We start from the raw sequence: 23727 nt of genomic DNA on the forward strand, positions 1-23727 counted from the left end.
GAGGTCCAAAAAATATTTTTGAAAGAAAATTTTTTTTTTTTTTTTTTTTTTTTCAAAGATGGCCGCCGGGGGTCCGTCGCGGGCCGCATTGGACCCATCCCTAAGCCTAACACAAGCTAAAATGGTGGGTTTCCAATGGCAACTGCCGATTAAATGTTGAATAATCCTGTGTCAACTCTCCATCTCTCCTTCCCTCCCTCCCTCTCTCGTTCTTATTCCTCCCGTCAGCTCCAGTTATTCCTCCTGTGTGTTGGAGTGTGAGAAGGAGCGTCAGCGCGGTGTCTTCCAGCCTCCCGCCATGTCCCGCCGCAGCCTGCGCCTGCCCAACAGCGAGCGCTATGGCGACGACAGCTTCCTGGAGCGCAGCGCGCAGCAGCCTTACAGCAGCACACCCCACAGTCTGGGCAAAGGAAGCTCTGCTGGGCACAGGTGGGCCTGTCACAATCATTACATAATCCAGTGTTTCTCAACCATTGTGCCTGGGGACCTTTGGTGTGCCCCTGAGAAGGGTCAAGTGGGCCCCTTGAAACTGCTTGAAAGCCAGTATTGTATTTATCATTTTAAAAATGATTTTAAACTAGTGAAAACAGCCGATCTACAAGCACACAACGCCTTGCGGTGCAAGGCGTTGTGTGCTTGTAGATCTGCTGTTTTCACTACTCTTGTGCGACAGCCTCGTATGATGAAGCAGGGCTTTATATTACTTTGTGAAGAAACTTACAAATCTGAAACTTGGAGATACAAGGTTTCTTCCCGACAGTGACGATATTTACACCCCCGTATTATGTTGGTGTACTCATGGATTCTTGGGACATGAAAAGTGTGCCCATGCAGAAAAAAGGTTGAGAAACACTGACATAATCGTCTAATCGCAATTATTTGAGGTAATCGCAATTACTTTGCATAATCGTCATAATCGTTTCCATGTTGAGAAATGTTAATATAGTTTCAAACACTTTCACAAAGTAGTGGAAATAGCCGATCTACAAGCTCACTATTTCCACTATCATTGTTCTTTTTTAAGTATGAAGTTGTCAAATATTGTCTACCCATCCATCCATCTCCTCGGGGAGTATACCGAGGCGTTCCCAAGCCAGTTTGGAGATATAATCCTTCCATCTGGTCTTAGCTCTGCCACGGGGTCTCCTCCCAGTGGGACTAGGAAGGCGCTCGAGGGGCATCCATACTAGATGCCCGAACCACCTAAGCTGACTCCTTTCCAAGTGAAGGAGCAGCGGTTCTACTCCAAGTCTCTCTCGGGTGACTGAACTTCTCACCCTATGCAACGTCGAAGCCTTATAGCCAAACAGAAATGTAATTGTCAACGACAAATACACAATTAAATCGTTAATCGCAATTATTTGATTGACAATTAATCGTCTTGTAAAATGTCATAATCGTGACCGCCCTAAGCACAGGTAAGGATGGACGATAATCGTTATTATCGTTTATCGTGACAAAAACACTTAAATGAATCGTATCGCAGAGATTTCAAATTTGTGCACTGGGATCGATTCACCTTTTATTTGCCGAGCTGCATATCTGGTACCAGGCATTTACTGTAAAACGGACCTGTAAAGAACTGAGTCTTTTTATTATTTTTTTGATTGAAGAATTGATTGATTGAAGAATTTATTAGAAGTTTGCAATAGAAAAAAGTACAGTTTCATGACAGTACAAATCACTGGTACAAGGTCAACTAAAAGGAGATCCTAGAAAGCCGAGGCTTATTTCCACAGGAACCACACTTTAAGTATCTCATAACATTGAAAGACAGACGGATAGAACATAGTACTTTATCTAGGATAATATCAGTTTCAAAAGCATAACATCAAATACAAAGGCAGAAAAAAAGAAAAAGGGGCTATTTGGTATTTGTTTCCTACCAAATAGCCGATCTACACGCCCAAAGGTGACCTACACGGAGGGCAGATTTCAAAAGAGTACCGTTCAGACACGCCCATTCAGAAAATCACTGAAATGAAAGGAAAGGCTTAGAGTTAACAAATTGTTTTTTGGAAGAGACACCACTGGGAAGACCAAAAAATGAAAAAACCAACAATGTGAAATTCATGGTGTAGTCCCTACACCATATATTTTCACATGGTGAAAATGGATGATCTACAAGCACACAATGACTATTTTCACTAGTCTTGTGCGACAGTCTAGTATGATGATGATGGGCTTTGCGTTACGAAAAAGACGTACACATTTTAAACTTAAGATACAAGGTTTCTGGACTTTTTGCCCGACAGTATTTATATGCTGTGTTGCTCTCTTCATACATTTGGTTGTCACTACCAGCGTGTGTATGTGGCCTTCCTACGTAACTTACCATCATCTCTCCCATCCTCTCCCCCCAGGGGACCGAAGTCTCGCCGGTCCCAGCAGATGTCGGTCTCCTGCTCCCAGTCCCTCCTCCACCGGACCCAGCCCTCTGCCTCCTCACACAGACAACATGGCAGCCAGTCCTTCCACAGCGTGGCCGCCTCCGACGCCACCCTGCTCTCCTCCATGCTGGAGGAGTCCGCCATGGAGGAGAAGACCGTACTGGACAGCTTCTGGGGTGTGTGACTCGGTTCTCTGTCAAATGTCAGAGGTAGAAATTGTGAAAATAGCTGATCTACATGCTCTGTGAGCATGTAGATAAAAACTTTTTTATGTCCGTATTTTCGAATCAAAATGTTGTTGCTGATTAAAGGTACTTGGATTCAGCAATCAGGAAAAGGGGGTACTGAAGTCCAAAAAGTTTGAGAAACACTGGTCTAAAGTAACCCAAGTGCATTCGCTCAAGTGCTGTACCGTCATGTTGTACTCCCTTCCCGTCTCGCCTGACTTGGATGCAGTGGTGTTAAGCAACTAAGTACAGATTTGAGCTATGTTTTTGCTTTACTGGAGTATTTGAAATGGTCGATATTTCTACTCCTACCCCACTACATCTCAGAGACAAATACTTGTACTTTTACTCCACTTAAATTATTTAAAAAAAAATCATGATTATTATCACAAAACATGCATGAATCACTTCAGCCCTATATACAGTTCTACAGGCTCACACATTGTGAGCTTGAATATCGTCCATTTCCAAAAGATGTTTTTATTCATTTAATGCAGGGGTCTTCAATGTTTTCAGGCCAAGGACCCCTTAGTTGAGAGAGAGAGATGAAGCAGGGACCCCCACAACCTTTTAATAGATTCCATATACAGTAGTTTCATCGTTTGACAGCACAATAATCAGTGTATTTTGGATTCATGTCAATTTGTGTTTTCAGATATTTAACCACTTGAACCGTCAATACGTAATAATAAACTTGACATTTCACTCTGTACTTTTCCCCCTCTACACCAAAGCTCTTTGCCGAAAATAGCCGATCTACAAGCTCACAACGCCTCGCAGCGCGAGGCGTTGTGAGATTGTAGATCTGCTATTTTTGGCTAAAGTTCTCAGAATATGGACACTAGGGTTCAAGTGGTGAATATAAAAAGGGAGAAAAAACAAGTTTCTACCACACAAAGATTTGGAGGACCCCCTGAAGTAACTCTGAGGACCCCATAGGGGTCCCGGACCCCCTGTTGAAGACCCCTGATTTAATGCATTCAAAAACATTCTGCATAATTTGTACTTTATTATTTTGTTGATACCAATACTTTTCTATATTCACTCAAGTAAATTTACAATTCCGGACTTTTTACTTGTAGAGTATTTTTGCACTGTTAGGGTGCCCTCACACCAAAATACCTATGAGAGTGGAATCCACGTTCTGCCAATGCATTTCAATGAGAGTGGAGCGGTTTTTGCAGAAATCCTCTACTGGCATGAAACCGCTCCATTCTCTTTGAAATGCATTGGCAGAACGTGGATTCCACTGTCATAGGTATTTTGGTGTGAGGGCACCCTTACAGTACTTTTTAAGTAAAGCAAAATGTTTTACTTTTTCCACCACTGTTTTTTGAAGGTTCTGCTTTGAACCCTTTGAACTTCCAGGCTGAAGAATGGTTCAGGGAGTGAGAACACCCCACGGCAGCCCAACATTCCCAATTAACCCTACTTCTCAGTTAGGGCTGTCACAATAGACCGTTTGTCAGCCTTCTGATTGGTCCCTGAGACTGACTGGCCAACCAGAAAAAAACCATTCACTTTTTGCTATCGGGGGTGGAGTTTGTGCAGTGGAGAATGTTGCTTTGGGTAGGGATGGTCCGATCAGGTTTTTTGGAACCGATCACCGAGCACCGATCACAAAAGTTTGATCACCCGATACCGATCAATCACCGATCCGATCAAGTTATTATTTATATAGTATTTATATTTTCTAAATGTTAATGTTTTAACTTTAATTAATTAATTCACTCATGAATTCATTTATATATTTGCCTTATATTTATTTACCAGCATTACTATGTATTTATTATCATAGCAGTAACTAATTATTCCTTCAGCACTGTGGAAATCAATACCCCAAAATGGCCTCAAGTGGGCATACTGAACGGCTGGTTGATCGGATGCACCGATCGGATCGGTGAATTAACCTTTTGATCTAAACCACCGATTATCGCCGATCACGCTTTGATCGGCCCGATCCGATCCATTGCAGATTGATCGGTAACATCTCTAGCTTTGGGCTTTCAACAACGGTCCGCTCTGCGGAGCACGGCGTTCGTGCAGTACGGCCGCGCGAGGTGATAGCGATTTTGCTCATTATAATGAATAAGCTTCAACAAACTAGTTCACATGGACCTTATCAATGTAACTAAGAGTTTTGATTGGGTACATATCTATCTATAAATGCGACAAATCTCTGTCTGTCTGTCTGTCTGTTTGTTTGTTTGTTTGTAATCCGCGTATCTCGAGAACCGTTCGTCCCACCGGCTTCAGATTCGGCACGCGCGTTCCCCGCTGCGGCGCGGAGTGCAGTGCCGGGCCTCGGCCCGACTCGGCATGCGGTTTTCCCGAAGCGGCGCGAAACGTTCGGAATCTCCTTACGCGGAGCTGATTGTTAACATCAGACTGTTCCTGAGGAAATCGGCACAATCGCTGACTCATTGTGACATCACTTCATAAAAGGCTCTGACATCACGTACGCCAGGAGTCAACAAAAAATCTCTGTGAATGTGTATGTATGTATGTGAATCTCGAGAACCGTTCTTCCCACCGGCACGCGCGTTCTCCAGATATGGGCATAAACTGAATCCCCGAATGCGGAGCTGATGTCTGACATCAGAGTTTTCCGCAACCGGTACTGTGTGTGCAGAGATCCTCGGCACGCGCGTTCCCCGCTGCGGCGCGGAGTGCAGTGCCGGGCCTCGGCCCGACTCGGCATGCGGTTTTCCCGAAGCGGCGCGAAACGTTCGGAATCTCCTTACGCGGAGCTGATTGTTAACATCAGACTGTTCCTGAGGAAATCGGCACAATCGCTGACTCATTGTGACATCACTTCATAAAAGGCTCTGACATCACGTACGCCAGGAGTCAACAAAAAATCTCTGTGAATGTGTATGTATGTATGTGAATCTCGAGAACCGTTCTTCCCACCGGCACGTGCGTTCTCCAGATATGGGCATAAACTGAATCCCCGAATGCGGAGCTGATGTCTGACATCAGAGTTTTCCGCAACCGGTACTGTGTGTGCAGAGATCTCCATATATTGGGGTTTGCATTAAAGGGTGGGGACAAAGGCTAACAGAAGGCAAACAGATGGTCAAAACGGGTCCTATGACAACATGACAACAGGTATATTGGGGTTTGCATTAAAGGGTGGGGACAAAGGCTAACAGAAGGCAAACAGATGGTCAAAACGGGTCCTATGACAACAGGTATATTGGGGTTTGCATTAAAGGGTGGGGACAAAGGCTAACAGATGGTCAAAACGGGTCCTATGACAACAGGTATATTGGGGTTTGCATTAAAGGGTGGGGCAGGCATAAAATGGACGCAAATAGACAGATATCTCCATATATGGGCATATGGGCATAAAATGGACCCAGAACTATATCTGCAGTGATCTCCATATATGGACATAAAATGGACGCCGACAGACAGACAGATACAGATATCTCCATATATGGGCATAAATGGACACAGGCAAACAGATGGTCAAAACAGGTCCTATGACAACAGGTATAATGGGGTTTGCATTAAAGGGCGGGGCATTCATTCTCTATTTACATCGTTCCCGAGTTGGCCAGGTCGCCGACTAGACGAGCTTCTAGTATTTTAAATGGGCAGAATTACGAAAGCCAGCCTATTATGTGAGGAGAACTATAATCTGTCTGTCATCTTCCTACCCAAGATGCATTGCGCTTTCTCTTTCTATTTATGTCCTCTATCTGATCCAGAGGATTAAACTAATTAAAACATATATTTTCGGGGGAAAACTACTGTTTTGCTATGTAATTACTGTACTTTTTTCTTCCCTTTTTATTAATATCATGTAGATGTGGTTTTTTTGGTACTTTATATAGCTGTAATGAGGCTATGAAAAAAAAAATCCCATCCACTTCCACTATAAAAGAATCTGCAATGGTGATTCTGTCCCACTGGGATTAAACAAATTAAAACATATATTTTCGGGGGAAACCCCCTGTTTTGCAATGTAACTACTGTACCTTTGTCTTCCCTTTTTATTAATATCACCTAGATGTTTTTCCTTTGGTACTTTAAATTGCAATAATTTGGCAATGAAAATACCCTCTCCCCCCATTCACTGCCACTATAAAAACAATCTCCCCAGGGTCATCTGTACCACCATAGTAACAGGGCAGAATGGGGCGGGATTTGCAAATGAGAGAATTATTACATAATCGTCTAATCGCAATTATTTGACATAATCGTGCTTCTTTTTCATAATCGTTTCCATTTTGAAAAATGTTCAAGTATCTTTTTTAAAGACGTTTTAAAAAAAAAAAGTGGAAATATGCGACACGTTGTGAGCTTGTAGATCGGCTATTGCCTATTTCCACTATCAATGTTCTTTTTTTAACTATAAAGTAGGGATGGTCCGATCAGGTTTTTTGGAACCGATCACCGAGCACCGATCACAAAAGTTTGATCACCCGATACCGATCAATCACCGATCCGATCAAGTTATTATTTATATATTATTTATATTTTCTAAATGTTAATGTTTTAACTTTAATTCATTAATTCACTCATGAATTCATTTATATATTTGCCTTATAGTTATTTACCAGCATTACTATGTATTTATTATCATAGCAGTAACTAATTATTCCTTAAGCACTGTGGAAATCAATACCCCAAAATGGCCTCAAGTGGGCATACTGAACGGCTGATTGATCGGATGCACCGATCGGATCTGATCGGTGAATTTACCTTTTGATCTAAACCACCGATTATCAGCCGATCACACTTTGATCGGCCCGATCCGATCCATTGCCGATTGATCGGTAACATCTCTAGTATAAAGTTGTCAAATATATCAGTAATGTCTTTGTATATTTAGGTTATGTGTAATTTCTGTCATGTAAAACTTCAAAGCCTAAAAGCCAAACAGAAATGTAATTGTCAACGACAAAAACACAATTAAATCGTTAATCGCAAATTATTTGAGTGACAATTAATCGTCATGTAAAATGTCATAATCGTGACAGCACTATTCTCAGTGTTTTATGTTGATAACTGATGTAGTGCCATTGTCTTGTCTCTCAGGTCTGGACCAGGATGCTGATCCCACAGGTAACTGCCCATTCTGTCTTCTTAACATGCAAGTTGATTTGTGGGCCAAAGTGTCTCTGTTGAACCTGTAACATTGTTTAGTAAATCGTCTATAAAAAAGACAGAAAAGCACATTAAAACAATAACTTGGACAGTTAAGTAAAAGTGACTAAGTTATGGTAGTTAATTAGTTAAGTTGTTATTATTATTAGTTACTAGAAGAGAACATTTCTAAGAAATTTTAAGTGTGCCTGCAGCTCGCTAAGTCTGTGCAACCTTGTGTAGCGGTTGGTGTTAGCATTAGCGTTATTTCATTTGACGCAACCCGCGTGTCTGTATGACAAACGGTTCACGAGATCAAGGGTCACTTCCTGTTTGGTGAGGGGCACTTCCTGTTTGGCGAAATAGGCCCCAATTAAGGTCATGGACGATTAATGAATTAAAGCTGCAAGCAGCGATGACCAGGCCCTCGCAGCTCTACCCACGTCACAAGGCCAGCAGCCAATCAGAAACCAAACAGGAAGTCAGCCATTTCGACTAATTAGTGGCGTTTTGGAGCATTTTTGGCCGTTATCACGGGTCGCACTTTAACGACAGTTTTTTGAGAAAAAATTGTTTTGTGAGAAAAAAAAATTGAGAAAAAAACTTGAGAAAAAGAAATTTTGAAAAAAAAATTGTGAGAAAAAAATAATTTTGAGAAAACAATTTTGAGAAAAAAATGTTTTGAGAAAAAAAAAATTGAGAAAAAAAAAATTGAGAAAAAATTTTTTTGAGAAAAAAAAAAATTGAGAAAAAATTTGAGAAAAAAAAATTTTTGAGAAAAAAAAATTTTGAGAAAAAAAATTTGAGAAAAAAAAATTTGAGAAAAAAAAAATTTTGAGAAAAAAAAATTGAGAAAAAAAAAATTTTGAGAAAAAAAATTTGAGAAAAAAAAAATTTGAGAAAAAAAATTTGAGAAAAAAAATTTTTTGAGAAAAAAAAAATTGAGAAAAAAAAATTTGAGAAAAAAAAAATTGAGAAAAAAAAAATTGAGAAAAAAAGAAAAGGTATGACACCAGCCGCAAGTCTGTACGACAAACGGTTCATGAGTTATAGAGGCACTTCCTGTTTGGTGAAGGGCACTTCCTGTTAAAGAGGGGGCGAGGCTTAATCAATTACAGCTCATCCCTATTGGTCGGAAAAAGACCAAAGTTGTGTGAGCATTTTACATTTTAAATGACGTTGCTAGGCAAAAGTATGGCAGAGTTATGTGGCGCCAAAGTTTCTGGGTTTTTTTCGGAGTCCCCCATTCAAAGTCAATGGAGTTTTTGGGCGTTGTTTTTTGCGAATTACATCGCAATCGTAAAGCGGATCGGAAAGAAAAGTAATAGCACACCATTCCCGGCCGAGCCGCACATTTTGATGTATATATTGCGGGGGTGGCGTAAATCGTGCGGCAGTTATTACGTGCCGAAGTTTCCCCCATTCTAAGTCAATGGGGTTTTTTGGCGTCGTTTTTTGCGTATTACGTCGCAATGGTAACGCGGATCGGAAAGAAAAGTAATAGCACACCATTCCCGGCCGAGCCGCACGTTTTGATGTATATATTGCGGCGGTGGCGTAAATTGTGCGGCAGTTATTACGTGCAGAAATTCGTGGCGAAAGACTTAATGACTTAATGACTTAAGTATGGCGGATTACAATAAGTGTTTTGCTATTGCATAGCAGGCACACTTAATAATGTTCTGTTCCGCTGAGTTTAAAATGCATTATGACCAGCACTTATAATTCTTCATAAACGTTGTTATAAGTTTTCGGACATAATTATAAACATTTATAACAAGTGATATAATGCCTTAGAAGCTCTCCTGTTTTATAGATGTACTACAGTGGTTCTCAAAGTAAGTTATACTGGTCAGTAACTCTGTGAGTGTACAAATTGAACCAAATAGACCCATAAGGGCGGGTAGGGTCCATTTTTGTTAAGTTAATACAGAATAAATACAAAACAGTGGGTCCTTACAATAAAACTAAAAACATTGAGAGCCACTGATCTACTAACTACACACACCAACACGTGTCCAGTGGTGTAAAGTAACTTAGTACATTTACTTAAGTTTTGAGGTATTTGTACTTTACTTGAGTACTTCCAGTTTTCAGTACTTTTACTTCTACTCCACTACATCTCAGAGGCAAATATTGTACTTTTACTACACTACAGTTATTTGAAAACGTTAGCTACTAGTTACTTTGCAGATATAAATGATTATATTATAAAACATACATTAATCCACCTTAGCCCTATTTTATACCTAGGCTATTTGAAAATAGCCGATCTCACAACGCGTCGCGACTTTAAGTATACCGGTATGTTGATCCCAATACCTTTTTACTTTTGCTCAAGTACATTTTGAATTACAGACTTTTACTTGTATTTCTATATTGCAGTATTGATACTTTTACTTTAAGTAAAGCATCCGAGTACTTTTTCCCACCACTGCACGTGTTCTTGTTGTAGAAAGCACTAGGGATGGGACGATATTAAAATGTCATATCACGATTATTGTGACCAAAGAAATCGCGATTTACGATATTATCTCTAATCAAAATCCATTATTCTGGGGCAGAACATTTGCCAAAAAATAGCGTTGTGAGCTTGGCAAATTCTTTTGGCAAAAGACATTTGATAAGAGTGAAAAAAGACTGTATCAAGTATGTATCAAGTACGTATATTATAAGTACCTTTTACCAATTCTAGAGGGTTTAAGTGGTACCGGATATGCAGCTCGGCAAATAAAAGGTGAATTGATCCCAGTGCATGACGGAGGACAATATCACGTTAAATTAAATCTCCACGATACGATTATCATGAGTGTTTTTTATCACGATAAACGATATTATATCGCTTATCGTCCCATCCCTAGAAAGCACCCTCCTGGCCGATCCCAGTGCCAACAGCACGGTGCTGTCCAGCTGTGACGTGCTGTGTCCCAAACACCCCAGCCAGACCCAGACCTCCATCATCAACGGGCACCACTACTGCTCCGACTGCGTCCTCCGCCCGGACAGGAAGGAGGCGCTCACCGCCACCACCACCACAGACCTCTTCTCCTCGTCCAGACTGGCCGGGGCGGACCACCGCGAGCGTCAATCCAGCCACCCGACTACTACCATCTATGGCCGGGATAAGATTCGCAAGAACCGAAAAGGTGAAATGAGTTTCTGGCGTTTAAAAAGCTGTTGTTTATTACTGCTTAGGGCTGTCACGATTATGACAATTTACATGAAGATTAATTACCCCAACAAAAAAATGTATCCATCCAGCATAACCATGAAACCATTAATCTTCTTCTCATTATTATTATTATTATTATATAGATTGAAGACAAATATTCACGGTTTGGTAAAGTTGAAATTGTTACCCCCACTAGTGGCTGAGACATTCACATCAGATTGACTATTAATTGCGTTGTACCGGCATTCGCTGGGTTAAAGGAATCAAAGGAATTTCATGTTTTCACCCTCCTCCTTTGTCGCTCCAAAATTCTGCCATTGGTACAGAAACCTCACACACAGGCTAGTCATTTATAGTATTCTAGTTCTATGCCGCTATCCAGAACCGAATTGGGCCACTCACCGCTACTCTGCAACTGTGTGACCATAATGTGTCATCAGGTGTTCTGGTGTCTGTGGGGGACACCGGTGTGAGTGTGATCAGGAGGTGGGCAGGCTGCGTGTCTCGCCTCCTCACCATGTTTTACATCAACGTGCTGCTGAAGATACGACACGATGGAGCAGGTAGTCTGACGGAGTCCCCATGTTCTCATGCTGTGTGCACCTGGGCTTCCATCACTGCATTAACCCGTTTCTCGTTAGATTTGAACCACTTTAACCATTATTATTATTATGCTTTTGACTATTGAAAAATAGCAGATGTACAAGCTCACAGCGCGGCACAGAGTTTGTAGATCTGCTATTTTTTGAAAAATCATGAAAATTAGTGCAAATCTTTGAATATTTTGACCCGATTCTATAATTGTTTTTGTTCCAGGAACCCCCAGAAGCAGAAATCTTAGTTGCAAAAGTTTGCTTTGAAAAATATATTTTCAAAGATTTGCACAAATGTTCATGACTTTTCAAAAATAGCTGTGAGCTTGTATATTTGCAATTTTTTTCAATAACTAAAGTATAAAATAATTCCAGGTCTTGATGACACTGTTCACCTGGTCTCACAGGCTGGTCTGCATTGACTCATAATGTGGGGGTCTTCAACAGGGGCTCCTCAGAGTTAGGGGCTCAACCACATCTTTGAGTGATTGGAACCTTTTTTTTATTTACACACTAACCACTTTTTACACTGTACAGTAACTGACACTGTTCACCTTGTATCACAGTCTCTGCATTAACTTGTACTGTTTCCTATTCTTGTACTCTGCCTGGGCAGGTTGCACCAACCCAGACTCATATATCCATTGCAAAGTTTGCATCTACAGTCCGTACAAAGTTCTTTACTAGATACAGTAGTGACACTAGAGAATGATGCTGCGCTCTAATGTAATGAATATCTTGGCTAGTAAAGCGTTAGCAATGTGTTTTGATTGATTGTAAATGGTTACTAAGAATCATCTCTATGTATGTATCCAGTCATAAAGCAAAATCAACAATGAAGTGACTTCAGTCAAAAACTGAAGTGAATGCAGCATTACAGGAACCGGCAGGTCTGACAAGAAGTTGAAACTCCAATTTAAATTGTTCTGTGTGAGTAGCCAAGACCCTGCCACATAGGTGTAAATATTGAGTAACAACTAATTATCTGAGTAAAGAAGGAGTTTGTGTGGTGCAACCCGTTTTTGATTCAGTAATGCATAAATCTGGGGGCACGGTGGCGCAGCTTGAAGGTCCTGGGTTCGATTCCCGCCGGGGGACGCTGTGGGTGCTGGGGGCGGGTTTCTCCCTCCGCGTCATCAGCCCCCACACCCTAGGTGGGGACGGCGATAGGGCCTTTCTGTGTGGAGTTTGCATGTTCTCCCCGTATCTCCTAGGATAGATACCCTCACAAAAACATGCAGTAAACATCTCAATAATGCCTCCGCCTGGCCAGCCGGGGCGCTTGATGGAGGGGAAAGGAACTGGTTGGAATAACGTGTTCCTTCCACGCGCTACGTCCATCCCGGGAAAATCCCCCCTGTCAGGTGAAAAGAAACAACTTGGACTACTCATGCATTGAAGGAAGCATGAGGTCAGTCCGTTGTCTCCCCAGGCGCGGCAGAGGGAGAGCAGAGCCCAGGATTACATAGGCAATTGGCACTGGGTGAATGCATAAATCTCTACTCGATAAATGCTTGCATGACAGCTAGACTTTGTAAGGACTTTCAGCCGGTGCAGCCTGCCAGTGATATGCAAATCATCACTTGCTGTGTCAACAGTGTATTTTCCACTATGGCACAATGTGTATCTGTCCATCTCTCTTTCTGTCTGTCCTATCAGTCTCTGTCCATCTATACATGTACGTATCTTTCCATCTGTGTCTCGTCTAGGGCTGGGTGATATGACTTGAAATCAATATGATTATTCCAAACGTTTGCCTCGATTATATACCTAAAATGAAAATGGCAGATCAACGCATCACATTGCAGCGGGTTTTGACATTGTAGATCGGCTATTTGTGTACACAACCTTGGATTACACTTTGTTTTACAATGGAGAAGTTAATCAGACTAATAACGTTAGTCAATTATTACTAAAAAAATCCATTAGACTGTTTAAGGCCAAGGCATATACAGTCGTGGCTAAAAGTATTGGCCCCCTTGCATTTGTTTAAAAAACACCCAAAACACAATGGTCTAGATCAGGGGTTTTCAAAGTGGGTGACGGGGCACCCTGGGGTGCTGTGACGGCAGTCCAGGGGTGCCGTGAGATAATTTGATAATATTTGGAATTTATTTGGACAGTTGAAAAAATATTGAGTATCATTTTAAACTTGAAGTACAACGTTATTTTCAGTCAGTTCTAACCAAAATGGCTATTTGACTATATATAAAGCTTGTATCTCCAAGTTTCAAATGTGTACGTCTTTTGGTAAAGCAAAGCCCTGCTTCATCATACAAGACTGTCGCACAAAACTAGTGAAAACAGCCGATCTACAAGCACACAACGCCTCGCATCGTGAGGCGCTGTGTGCTTGTAGATCTGCTGTTTTCACTAGTTTAGTATATTTTATAGATGATAAATACAAAACAAACGGTACTGTATGTTGATGCAAAACATGTTTTCATTTGCCAAGCTTCTGGAAGACTTTTTTAGATTTTCATTTTCTGTTTTACACATGCAAGGCTGCCAATACTTTTAGCCACGCCCACGACGGTATATCGGTTAATCGATTAAGCAATTAACCTACAATATGAGTCGTGTTTTTGATATATCTTTTGGTCAATTGCCCAGCCCCAGTCTCATCCCATCATTTCTATAAACATGTAAATGGTTGTGCCCTCAGGTATGATGTGGTCATTGTGGGAGTCCAGGCTGCAGTATTACAGCAGAGCCCTAACCTCCATAGTCTGGCTCCTAACCCTAGTCTCACAGGCCTGCCGCGGCCTGGCTCAGCGCGCCTCGCAGGCCACCCAGCACGCCTGGAGGCACAGGTTCAACCCGCAGGCTCACTCCTGCAACGGCCAGAGGCTCGATGGAGACACTGACTCCACAGGTTAAACCCTGTATATTTTGAGTGTGTTTAGTGCAGTGGTTCTCAACCTTTTCAGGCCGCGACCCCCAAAATAGTCATATTTGAACTGGGGACCCCCCACCCAGACGAGCACTAAGAGTTGAGGCATTATATTGTGTTCTATTGTGAAAATAGCCGTTCTACATGCTCACAGCGCCTCGCAACGCAAGGCGTTGTGAGCATGTAGATCTGCTATTTTCAACATTTCTGCCTCTAATGTTTGACAATTTGGCCAATGTTTCACTTGTCATTTTGGAGGTATTAAAAAGTCCTTAAAGGACCACCTCACCTCTTTGACAACCAGATCTTATTTTATTGTTGTTTGGGACACAATCCTGAGTTATGTTTAGTGTTCAATCTGTGTTTTTAGATATTTTCAGCATGCTACAACTAGTCATATGATGCATTTTGCATCATATGATGCAATAGATGATGCAAGATCATGCAACAAAGCATCATTATGACCTGTTGTAGCATGCTGAAATACTACAATATCTAAAAACACAGATTGAACACAAAAAATAACTCGTAACAATAAAATAAGATCTGGTTGTCCCAGAGGTGAGGTGGTCCTTTACATTGTCACTTTAGAAATGTGCAGATACCCTCGTTACACTTAAACTGTATGTTGGTTTGTTTCATTTTGATTGAGAAAACAATGTTGCACATTAAGTTAATCATCTGGGGACCCCCGCAAAATAATTTGGGGGTCCGACCCACAGGTTGAGAACCACTAGTTTAGTGCACCCGGGTTTGGTTTTGTTCACGGCACCTGCCTTGTCGTGCCCGGTCTGTTTTAACGGGCTTAATCACGACTGTTGTCTCTCTTGTGAAGCAGACTCAGTCGCCAACTGATCTCCATTAACGTCACCGTTTTCGTTTTCTGACCCGTAGAAAGGAAAATGTGCATCCTGACTTTAATGCTGCCTTCATTTCTGTCACTTTCCCAGGGTCCTCTTTCCACCAGGGGGTCTGTTCTCATTATTCTGGTCTTAGTAGTTTTACATTTGTGTAGATGTTTATCGGTTTTAAACTTGTCTGGTTTCTCCCTGCACGGTGCCCTTCACGCACTGAACAACTCATCCTTCTACCACTTAACAGAGACTGCACTCTGTTATTTGAACTGAAGCCTATCCTACAATTCATAAATGGCTTTAATTGAAAGGTGAATTATCGTTTTTCATACTTGCTATGTAGCCTACTGTATCGGGTATCGGTAAAGTATCAGGAAATATCCAAATATATATATCGGATCAAAATTGAAAAAACCTGTATCGGTGCATCCCTACCCTTTACCCCAGGGGTCTTCAACGTTTTCAGGCCCAGGACCCCTTAGTTGAGAGAGAGATGAAGCAGGGACCCCCATAACCTTTTCATAGATTCCATATAGTTTCATTGTTTGACAGCACATTTGTCAGTGTATTTTGGATTCATGTCAATTTGTTTTCAGATGTTTAACCACTTGAACCGTCAATACTTAATAAACTTGACCTATCACTCTGTACTTAGTCTGCTCTTTTTCCCCTCTAAACCAAAGCTCTTTGCCCGAAAATAGCTGATCTACAAGCTCAGAACGCCTCACGCTAGATCAGCTATGTTTGGCTAAAGTTCTCAGAATATCGACACCGGGGTTCAAGTGGTTAATATAAAAAAGGAGAAAAAAAGGTTTCTATCACACAAAGATTTGGAGGACCCCCTCTAACTCTGGGGACCCCCTAGGGGTCCCGGACCCCCTGTTGAAGACCCCTTCAACCCTATTCCACCCCCTTTACCCTATTCCATCCTTCTGCCGTTTGCCTCCCAAACAAATAAACAAATATATCACCGCCCCTTTTTTTGCTTTGGCTGTTGCCTTGGAGAAAGGCAAATGTGCCTCCCTCTTTCTCTCTCAGTCTTTCTATGTGCAGCCTCTTGCTGTTCATTACACGTCAGGTGTATGGGAAGTGTACAGGTGGATATCGTCCTCCCATGCTGAGACGATGCTGTGATTACTGATTCATGTGTTTTGTCTCTCTCTCTCTCAGAGTTCTCCCAATACTGTGGGGTGGTCAACGTTAAGGGGATGGGGACCAACGGGAAGCCACTCGACCGCAACGGATCTCTGTGTGAGTACAATCCACCCCAATAAGTGCTTACAGCACTGACGAAGGTACAGGTAGGGCTGTCACAATTATTACATGATCGTCTAATCGCAATTATTGGAGGTAACCGCAATTATTGTGCATAATCTTCATAATCGTTTCCATGTTGAGAAATGTCAATATAATTACAAACACAAAAAGTAGTGGAAATGGCAGATCTACAAGCTTACAAGTATGAGCTTCTAGATCGGCTATTTCCAAGTATGAAGTTGTCAAATTTGTCAGTAATTTCTTTGTATATTTAAAGTTATACTATGTAACTTTTTTTATAAAACATATCTTAAAATTGTCCTAACTATTAAATCGCTAAAGTTTTAGAACCCCCACTCCGTTAATTTCAGCCCCAAAAGCCTTTTCTTTATATGTTTTCTATTTCTACTTAGCCTTGACAGGGGTGGGATTTCGCGGCAAAATGACGTAATCTGCATCATCTGTATACGTTGGCCAATCACATCGCAGATCATACACACTTGATACACTACCGGCCAAATTACAGTGCATCTTGCGTCTTTTCAGGAAATAGCTTGCTTCAACAGCTTTGTTTACGCTGGTCTAGAAGTCTAGCATGTAACTCCCCAACCGCTGCTCGTAGAGGCACACAAGAGACCTCGATGGATGCGTCTCGGCGAGGCAGACGCGGTGGTCTGACGGCCAGGTCCGCGGCGAAAAACGGCCGAAAAAAGCAGACGCGACCGCGGTTTGCTATACTGCTACACAGTGCTACAGACCACTAGTTGAGCAACTTACACAGTATAGCTTTAAGTTATGTGTCATAATTACCATGTGCAACTTCAAAGCCTAAAAGCCAAACAGAAATGTAATTGTCAACGACAAAAAACACAATTAAATCGTTAATCGCAATTATTTGAGTGACAATCGTCATGTAAAATGTCATAATCATGACAGCCCCAAGTACAATCCAACCCAAGGTTTCAATGCATGCAATCAGACCCAGAGACTCAAGCCTTCAGCATACTGAAGACGAAGGTCTTATGACCGAAACGTTTGGCTGCTTCTTTTCACTTTGAGCAAAGTTCGTCTCTGTCTAAGGAAGGAAGGCACTGGAGCAAGCACGGACTAGTTAAGCCTTTTTGTTTACAGGGTGCAGGCAAGAGTGACAACGTTTCGATGGCGATACATCTTCGTCAGGTCATGATCTTCCTTAAAGGTTGATGTAGAGAGCTGAGTGTTTTTCTGCTAGTTTTCCAATCATGTTGGATGTGCATTGTGCAAGAACTGCCGAAACAAACATATTGAAATGTGCTTACATTTAAAACCTGAACAAATAAAATGCTCTGTAGTGATTTCTATTGTATTTTCTTGTCCAGATAGTATTTTATGCAAGTGTATTAACTATTAAGTGGCTACCGGTGACCAACAGGTGACGACTGCAAGGAGAAACATCACACTGTCACATCTTCATCACCATCACCATGGTCTTCTTCCCACTTGTTGGGGTTGTTATGGAGTGCTGCCCTCTATACAGGTTACCCCACCTACCAGAACCCTTGCATTGACTGGTTGGCTTCAGCATGTGCATGCATAATTGGATACATGCACTTATAGTGCATGCTAGACCAGGGGTCTTCAACGTTTTCAGGCCAAGGACCCCTTTGCTCTGAGAGAGATGAAGCAGGGACCCCCACTACATATTGTATAGGTTGGATTAATGTGTATTTTAATATATAATTGTGTTATATTATAATTTTGATATATACATACAGTATATCATAATGTATATATCACACATATATACATAAATTATTATTTTGATATATATATACATATTTTATATGTATTTTATTTCATATATTTAACGACTTGAACTCTCAATACCTACTAGTTTGCTCTTATTTTCCCTCTAGTCTACACCAAACCTCTGTGCCGATTTTTTTTTTTGCTAATGTTCTACTAAGAATAGGGATGCTAGGGTTCAAGTGATCAAACATCATCACACAAAGATTTGGCGGACCCCCTGTAGTAACTCTGAGGACCCCCTAGGGGTCCCGGACCCCCTGTTGAAGACCCCTGTGCTAGACCATTCACGAATAGTGATTTTTAGTATTCAAATTATTCGACCTCAAAGTATTTGAATAAAAGAAATAAGCCAATATTTGACTTCGGTGTACAACGTCGAATAGTGACTTTGATATTCTAATATTCGGTGAATCCCCTAGTGCATGCACATGTCTAATAATGATTATTAGACATGTGAATCATATGAAAATCATTAGAGAAGTTTTACATACTATGCAAATAAGGATATTTCATCGTATTGGTTGGGGTGGATCTCACTCCTCCTTGCTTCTCACCAGGTACATGTCTGTGGTGGCTGGCTCAGACAGCAGGGTCTGCCGGCTGGGATTTATCCAAGAAGCTGATGTCTTCTGTCTGGTGCTCTGGCCAGCCTCCAGGTTAACAACCTGTAACCTGTCAGTCTGTGGCTGTTGTAGACGTCCCGCTTCATACTTCATGCTTATTGCATCTAGGGTAGTCTCGCGTAGCCATGCAACTATTCCACACTCTCTCCGAATGCTATATAGAGTCTGGAACTACGGCTCCTGAAAGCTGAGTAATGGAAGTAGTCACTGCTGCATGGAACTGTGGTCCCATTGGAAACATAACAGAACACACTAGCACAACCACAGACAGCATTTTGAGCAGCATATTCTTGTTAAACGTGTATTAGTTTAAAGGAGTGGCGACACCGGCCGAAAATTAACATTATGATACAGTAGGTCACGTGGTGTTTCTTCAAACAGTCTGAAAAGGAGGCGGGGCCGTATCAGTTAGTAGTGAATGTATACTTCGTCCGTCGTGCGGTGCCGCGCAATGTATACTTCGTCCGTTGTGCGGTGCCGCGCACAACCTTGTTAGCGTGTAGCGTGGCTAGCGCTGCACCGCACGGCTATTTGCGAGAGCTATTGTGTGTGTACACACACACACACACGCGCGAAAGCACACACACACACAGGCTACACACACACAGAGTGTATGAGCCGCGGACCTCCTCTGCGGAGGAGGAGGAGGAGATCGCTGGTCCCTCGTTCTACGGTTGCTCCGGTGTCCCGGGTGCTCCAGTCAGGTTAGGGCAAGAGACAGCAGGGTATGGCCGACAAAACCGTCGCATAGACGCGGAGAAGCGTGGACCCTCGTACACCTTTTTTGACACCTTTTTTGAAGAAGACATGTACTTTTTTATCGGTCTAACCATTGATTTTATAGCGAATGCTATATCATTTTTACCCCTAGAACTGATAGTTTTAAAGTTGGTTTAGAAAGTCGGAAAGACACCTCGGACAGCTTTTTTTGGGGCAGTTTCAAAAGATAATGATATGGATAATCGACTCCGCCCCTCCCCCCATATTAGCCCAATCAAATTAATTTATTTCGGTTACTGTACAGAAAGTACTACTTTCAGTACAGTAACTACAATAAATTAATTTGATTGGGTCATTTAACATGGGGGTACATGACATCATTAAAAAAATTGGCTAATTTGATAGCCATAATTAGCTGTTTTGGCCGTGTCACGCCCCCTTTAAGAAAACATTTGAAAACATCATGGAAATAACGCCTCCAAAGAAGACATAACGCTTCCAGTAGGACTTGTTTTCGCTACTGCACCAAGGGAGCGGGTGTGTCACATCCTTTTTTTTTTTTTTTTTTATTCGTTTTTTTTTTTACATAAAATACATAAAGACAAAGACATTCACATTCACACACATACCACCTGCACACGCCTATTTAAAGTAATATTGATAATACATAATTTCCGATACATTGTTTACAAAAATATTCTTTAACCATATATATATATATTACATTAGGTATTTATTTCCATGGCATTCATATACATCTCCCACAGCTGTTCAAAATCACTCTTGTCTACCCCACACTTTATATCAACCTCTCCAGCCCGATGGAATTCATGAGTTCCCGATGCCACATCCTCAATGTTGGTGCTTCAACACTTTTCCAGCATAATGTGTGTCAGGTGTGTCACATCCTACTCATGATGAGAAATCTCCCAAAATGACGGGAGCATTTGCAAATTGTCGGAGTCAACAGTCTGGCCATGCAAGACTACATCTAGGGCTGTCATGACTGTCAAGTGTCAACTTAACTGTTTAAATGTATTTCAACTAAAAAAAGTACATGGCAGAGTGAGCGGGGGGGGGGGGGGGGTGTTAGGGTTCATGTGGTTCACAGACCCATGTTTGGTCGCTTGCATTGGTTTCCCTTAACAGACTGACTTTGCTGATCTCTCCTGAGTTTCGCAGCCTCCTTGTCTCTCTAGCTCAGCATGTGTGTGTGTGTGTGTGTACAGTAAGTGCCGTGTATGCATGGAGTGAGTCTTTTGCCTCTAGTAGATCTGCTGCATTGGGCTGGGCCTTATGGATCTTCTCAGCGAATAATTCCCTTGTTGTGTTATCTTCTTGCTTGTTGCTGTCTGTCATAGATGTACAGTAGGTCTTTTTCAGGCAGTGAGTGTGCGAAGTAGTGAACTAGTACAGTGCTTCTCAACCTGTGGGTCGGGACCCCCAGGGGGGTCACCAAATTATTTTGAAGGGTCCCCAGATGATTAGCTTAATGTGCAACATTGTTTTCTCACTCAACAGTAAACAAACCAACATAACGTTTAAGTGCATAGAGGGTATCTGCTCCTTTCTAAAGAGACAATTTAAGGACTTTTTAATACCTCTAAAATGACAAATTAGACATTGGCCAAATTGTCAAATATCGGAGGCAGAAATTGTGAAAATAGCCGATCTACATGCTCACAACGCCTCGCAGCGCGAGGCGTTGTGAGCATGTAGATCGGCTATTTTCACAATAGAAGCGTGTACAAAATGTAAGGCCTCAACTCTTAGTGCTCATCAGGGTGGGGAGGTCCTCAGTTCAAATATGATTATTTTGGGGGTCGCGGCCTGAAAAGGTTGAGAACCACTGAACTGGTACAGAACTAACATGTCTGAAATAACTTGTCTACTCACCATGCAGCCTGATCCATGTCTTTACTGCTGCACTCGTCCACATGTGTTGCAGTAAACCTCTCTCTCTGTCCTCCTAACCCTGCTTTGCTGCAACTCGTACTAAACGTGTCCTTGACCTGTTTATGTGTGTCTGCAGGGAAGGCCCGGCGTCATCTCGTCACCTTGACGGCCTTCCTCAAAGATGTCCTTATGATGCGGTAAGATCCCACTAAATCCCTTTGCACACAGACGCGTTTTTCCGCACGGATAAAACTGACAATTTCATTTTTTTTTAAAGAAAACAATGATTCTCTACGACCTCATGCACACCGGATCCGAATTAGCCGTGCGACGAGTGGCTGCGGCCGTGCGTTTTTTTTTCTCGATCGAACCCAGTTCGATTCGTGCGTCTTGTCGCATGCGGTAAAAAAACGTATCACTCCTTTTATGACTCCTTTTGGGATTCGCAGCGCCGATTCCGCACAGCATTGCACACCAAATCCAATGCGTTTTATTCATGCAGCAAACGAAAAAAAACACAACTGTCCTGTGTGCAAAGGGATTTATTTGAGTACAATCAAATAAACGTTCTTGTTTACACATTGTCACACAGTTGTTAACCACTCTCAACCTGGCGTCGCTATTTTGACCATGTAGGCGAAAACGTCGTCTCTGTCGGGTGGAAACCTCATGTCCAAAAAACTGTTACTTTTCGGGATTCAAAAATGGAAAAAGTAGCAGGTTTACAAGCTCAAAGGTTTTTGTCCGACTGCAACAAAAATTATATTGGCTATGTTCTCTTTGTCATACTCTCCACCAAAAGATGGACGTTTCTCAAGCTCACAATGGGTCACAAGCTTGTAGATCGGCCAATTATGCCAACTGTTAAGCCTCGATCAGAGTCGGCACCGCGGTGTACTCTTTTTGTGTCATGAAACTACAACGTTACGTCATTCCTCGCGGTGAAGAGCTTTCCACCGCGAGTCCCGACACATCTCTCTGTTTTTACTATCAGACAGACAGGCTCTTTAGCCCGTTCACTGATTGGTCGACCTGGACCAGTCAGTCACGGTGAATAGGACTTCACCGTGACTGAATATGATGGCCTTCACTTATTTTCTGACTTGAGGTGGAAAGCTTTCCACCTAAAATTTGCAGTGGATAGCCCTTCACCGCAGACTCTGATCGAGGCTTTAGTCTTCAGAATAGAGGGTATGTGCATGAATAAAGTAAATGGCAAATAGAGTGGCAAAGTGAGTTTAACGTTGTTTAATGCAATCAGATAGGACTTTTCTGTTTGGATGAAAGTCGTTTTTTGCCACTCAGTAGGCATTTCTGCACAACCTCCGGGTATGATGATGATGTCATGCGAATACCCTCTATAAGGATGTTAGGGGCTCCTGTGGTTGAGTGTTTTAGATCAGGGGTTTTCAAAGTGGGTGACGGGGCACCCTGGGGTGCCGCGACGGCAGTCCAGGGGTGCCGCGAGATCATTTGATAGTATTTGGAATTTATTTGGACACTTGAAAACATATTTTGTATCATTTTAAACTTGAAGTACAAAGTTATTTTCAGTCAGTTCTAACCAAAATGGCTATTATCTCAACGTTTTCCTCACAACATAATCACAAAAATATCGTCACTGTCGGGCAGAAACCTTGTATCTCCAAGTTTCAAATGTGTACGTCTTTTGGTAAAGCAAAGCCCTGCTTCATCATACAAGACTGTCGCACAAAACTAGTGATAACAGCCGATCTACAAGCACACAACGCATCGCGAGGCGTTGTGTGCTTGTAGATCTGCTGTTTTCACTAGTTTTGTACATTTTATAGATGATAAATACAAAACGGTTTTGGACATACAAGGTTCCACCCGACAACGACGATATGCTATAAATATAAGGTGCTGGGAGTGAAAATAATAATGTAGGGGTGCCTCGGATTAAAAAAAAATATTTATGGGGTACCCTGAGACATATATGGGAACCCCTGTTTTAGATCCATTGGACTGCTGCAGTGGTATAGTGCTGATCCACACAACTCACTCTTCTGTCTGTGTCTGTCTGTCACATCCTGTGCATATATTCTACCAGGAGCCTTCCAAAGCTGCTGCCACTCCTCCTGGTTATCATCCCTCTACTCCTGTGTGGTAAGTTACTGTAGACCAATAGTTCTCAACCTGTGGGTCAGGACCCCCAGAGAGGTCCCCAAATAGTTTTGGTGAGGTCCCCAGTTGTTT

General features: G+C 42.0%; 1 protein-coding gene across 6 annotated transcripts in view; it reads left to right on the top strand.

Moving 5' to 3' along the window:
• Positions 1-23727, top strand: part of LOC308303684 (SUN domain-containing protein 1-like) — an 84893-nt gene that overhangs the window by 18443 nt on the left and 42723 nt on the right. For 3 of the 6 annotated variants that reach the window (XM_080748142.1, XM_080748141.1, XM_080748144.1), the window contains exons 2-10: positions 229-429; positions 2364-2566; positions 7667-7693; positions 10576-10860; positions 14145-14354; positions 16397-16477; positions 17895-17999; positions 21647-21707; positions 23582-23637. In XM_080748142.1, coding sequence (XP_080604268.1) covers positions 229-429; positions 2364-2566; positions 7667-7693; positions 10576-10860; positions 14145-14354; positions 16397-16477; positions 17895-17999; positions 21647-21707; positions 23582-23637 — 1229 coding nt within the window. The remainder of the gene's footprint in view (positions 1-228; positions 430-2363; positions 2567-7666; positions 7694-10575; positions 10861-14144; positions 14355-16396; positions 16478-17894; positions 18000-21646; positions 21708-23581; positions 23638-23727) is intronic. The other 3 variants (XM_080748143.1, XM_080748145.1, XM_080748146.1) reach the window with 3 other exon arrangements.

Source organism: Nannobrachium achirus (assembly GCF_963921795.1).
Source record: "Nannobrachium achirus genome assembly, chromosome: 18".
Classification (NCBI taxonomy): domain Eukaryota; kingdom Metazoa; phylum Chordata; class Actinopteri; order Myctophiformes; family Myctophidae; genus Nannobrachium; species Nannobrachium achirus.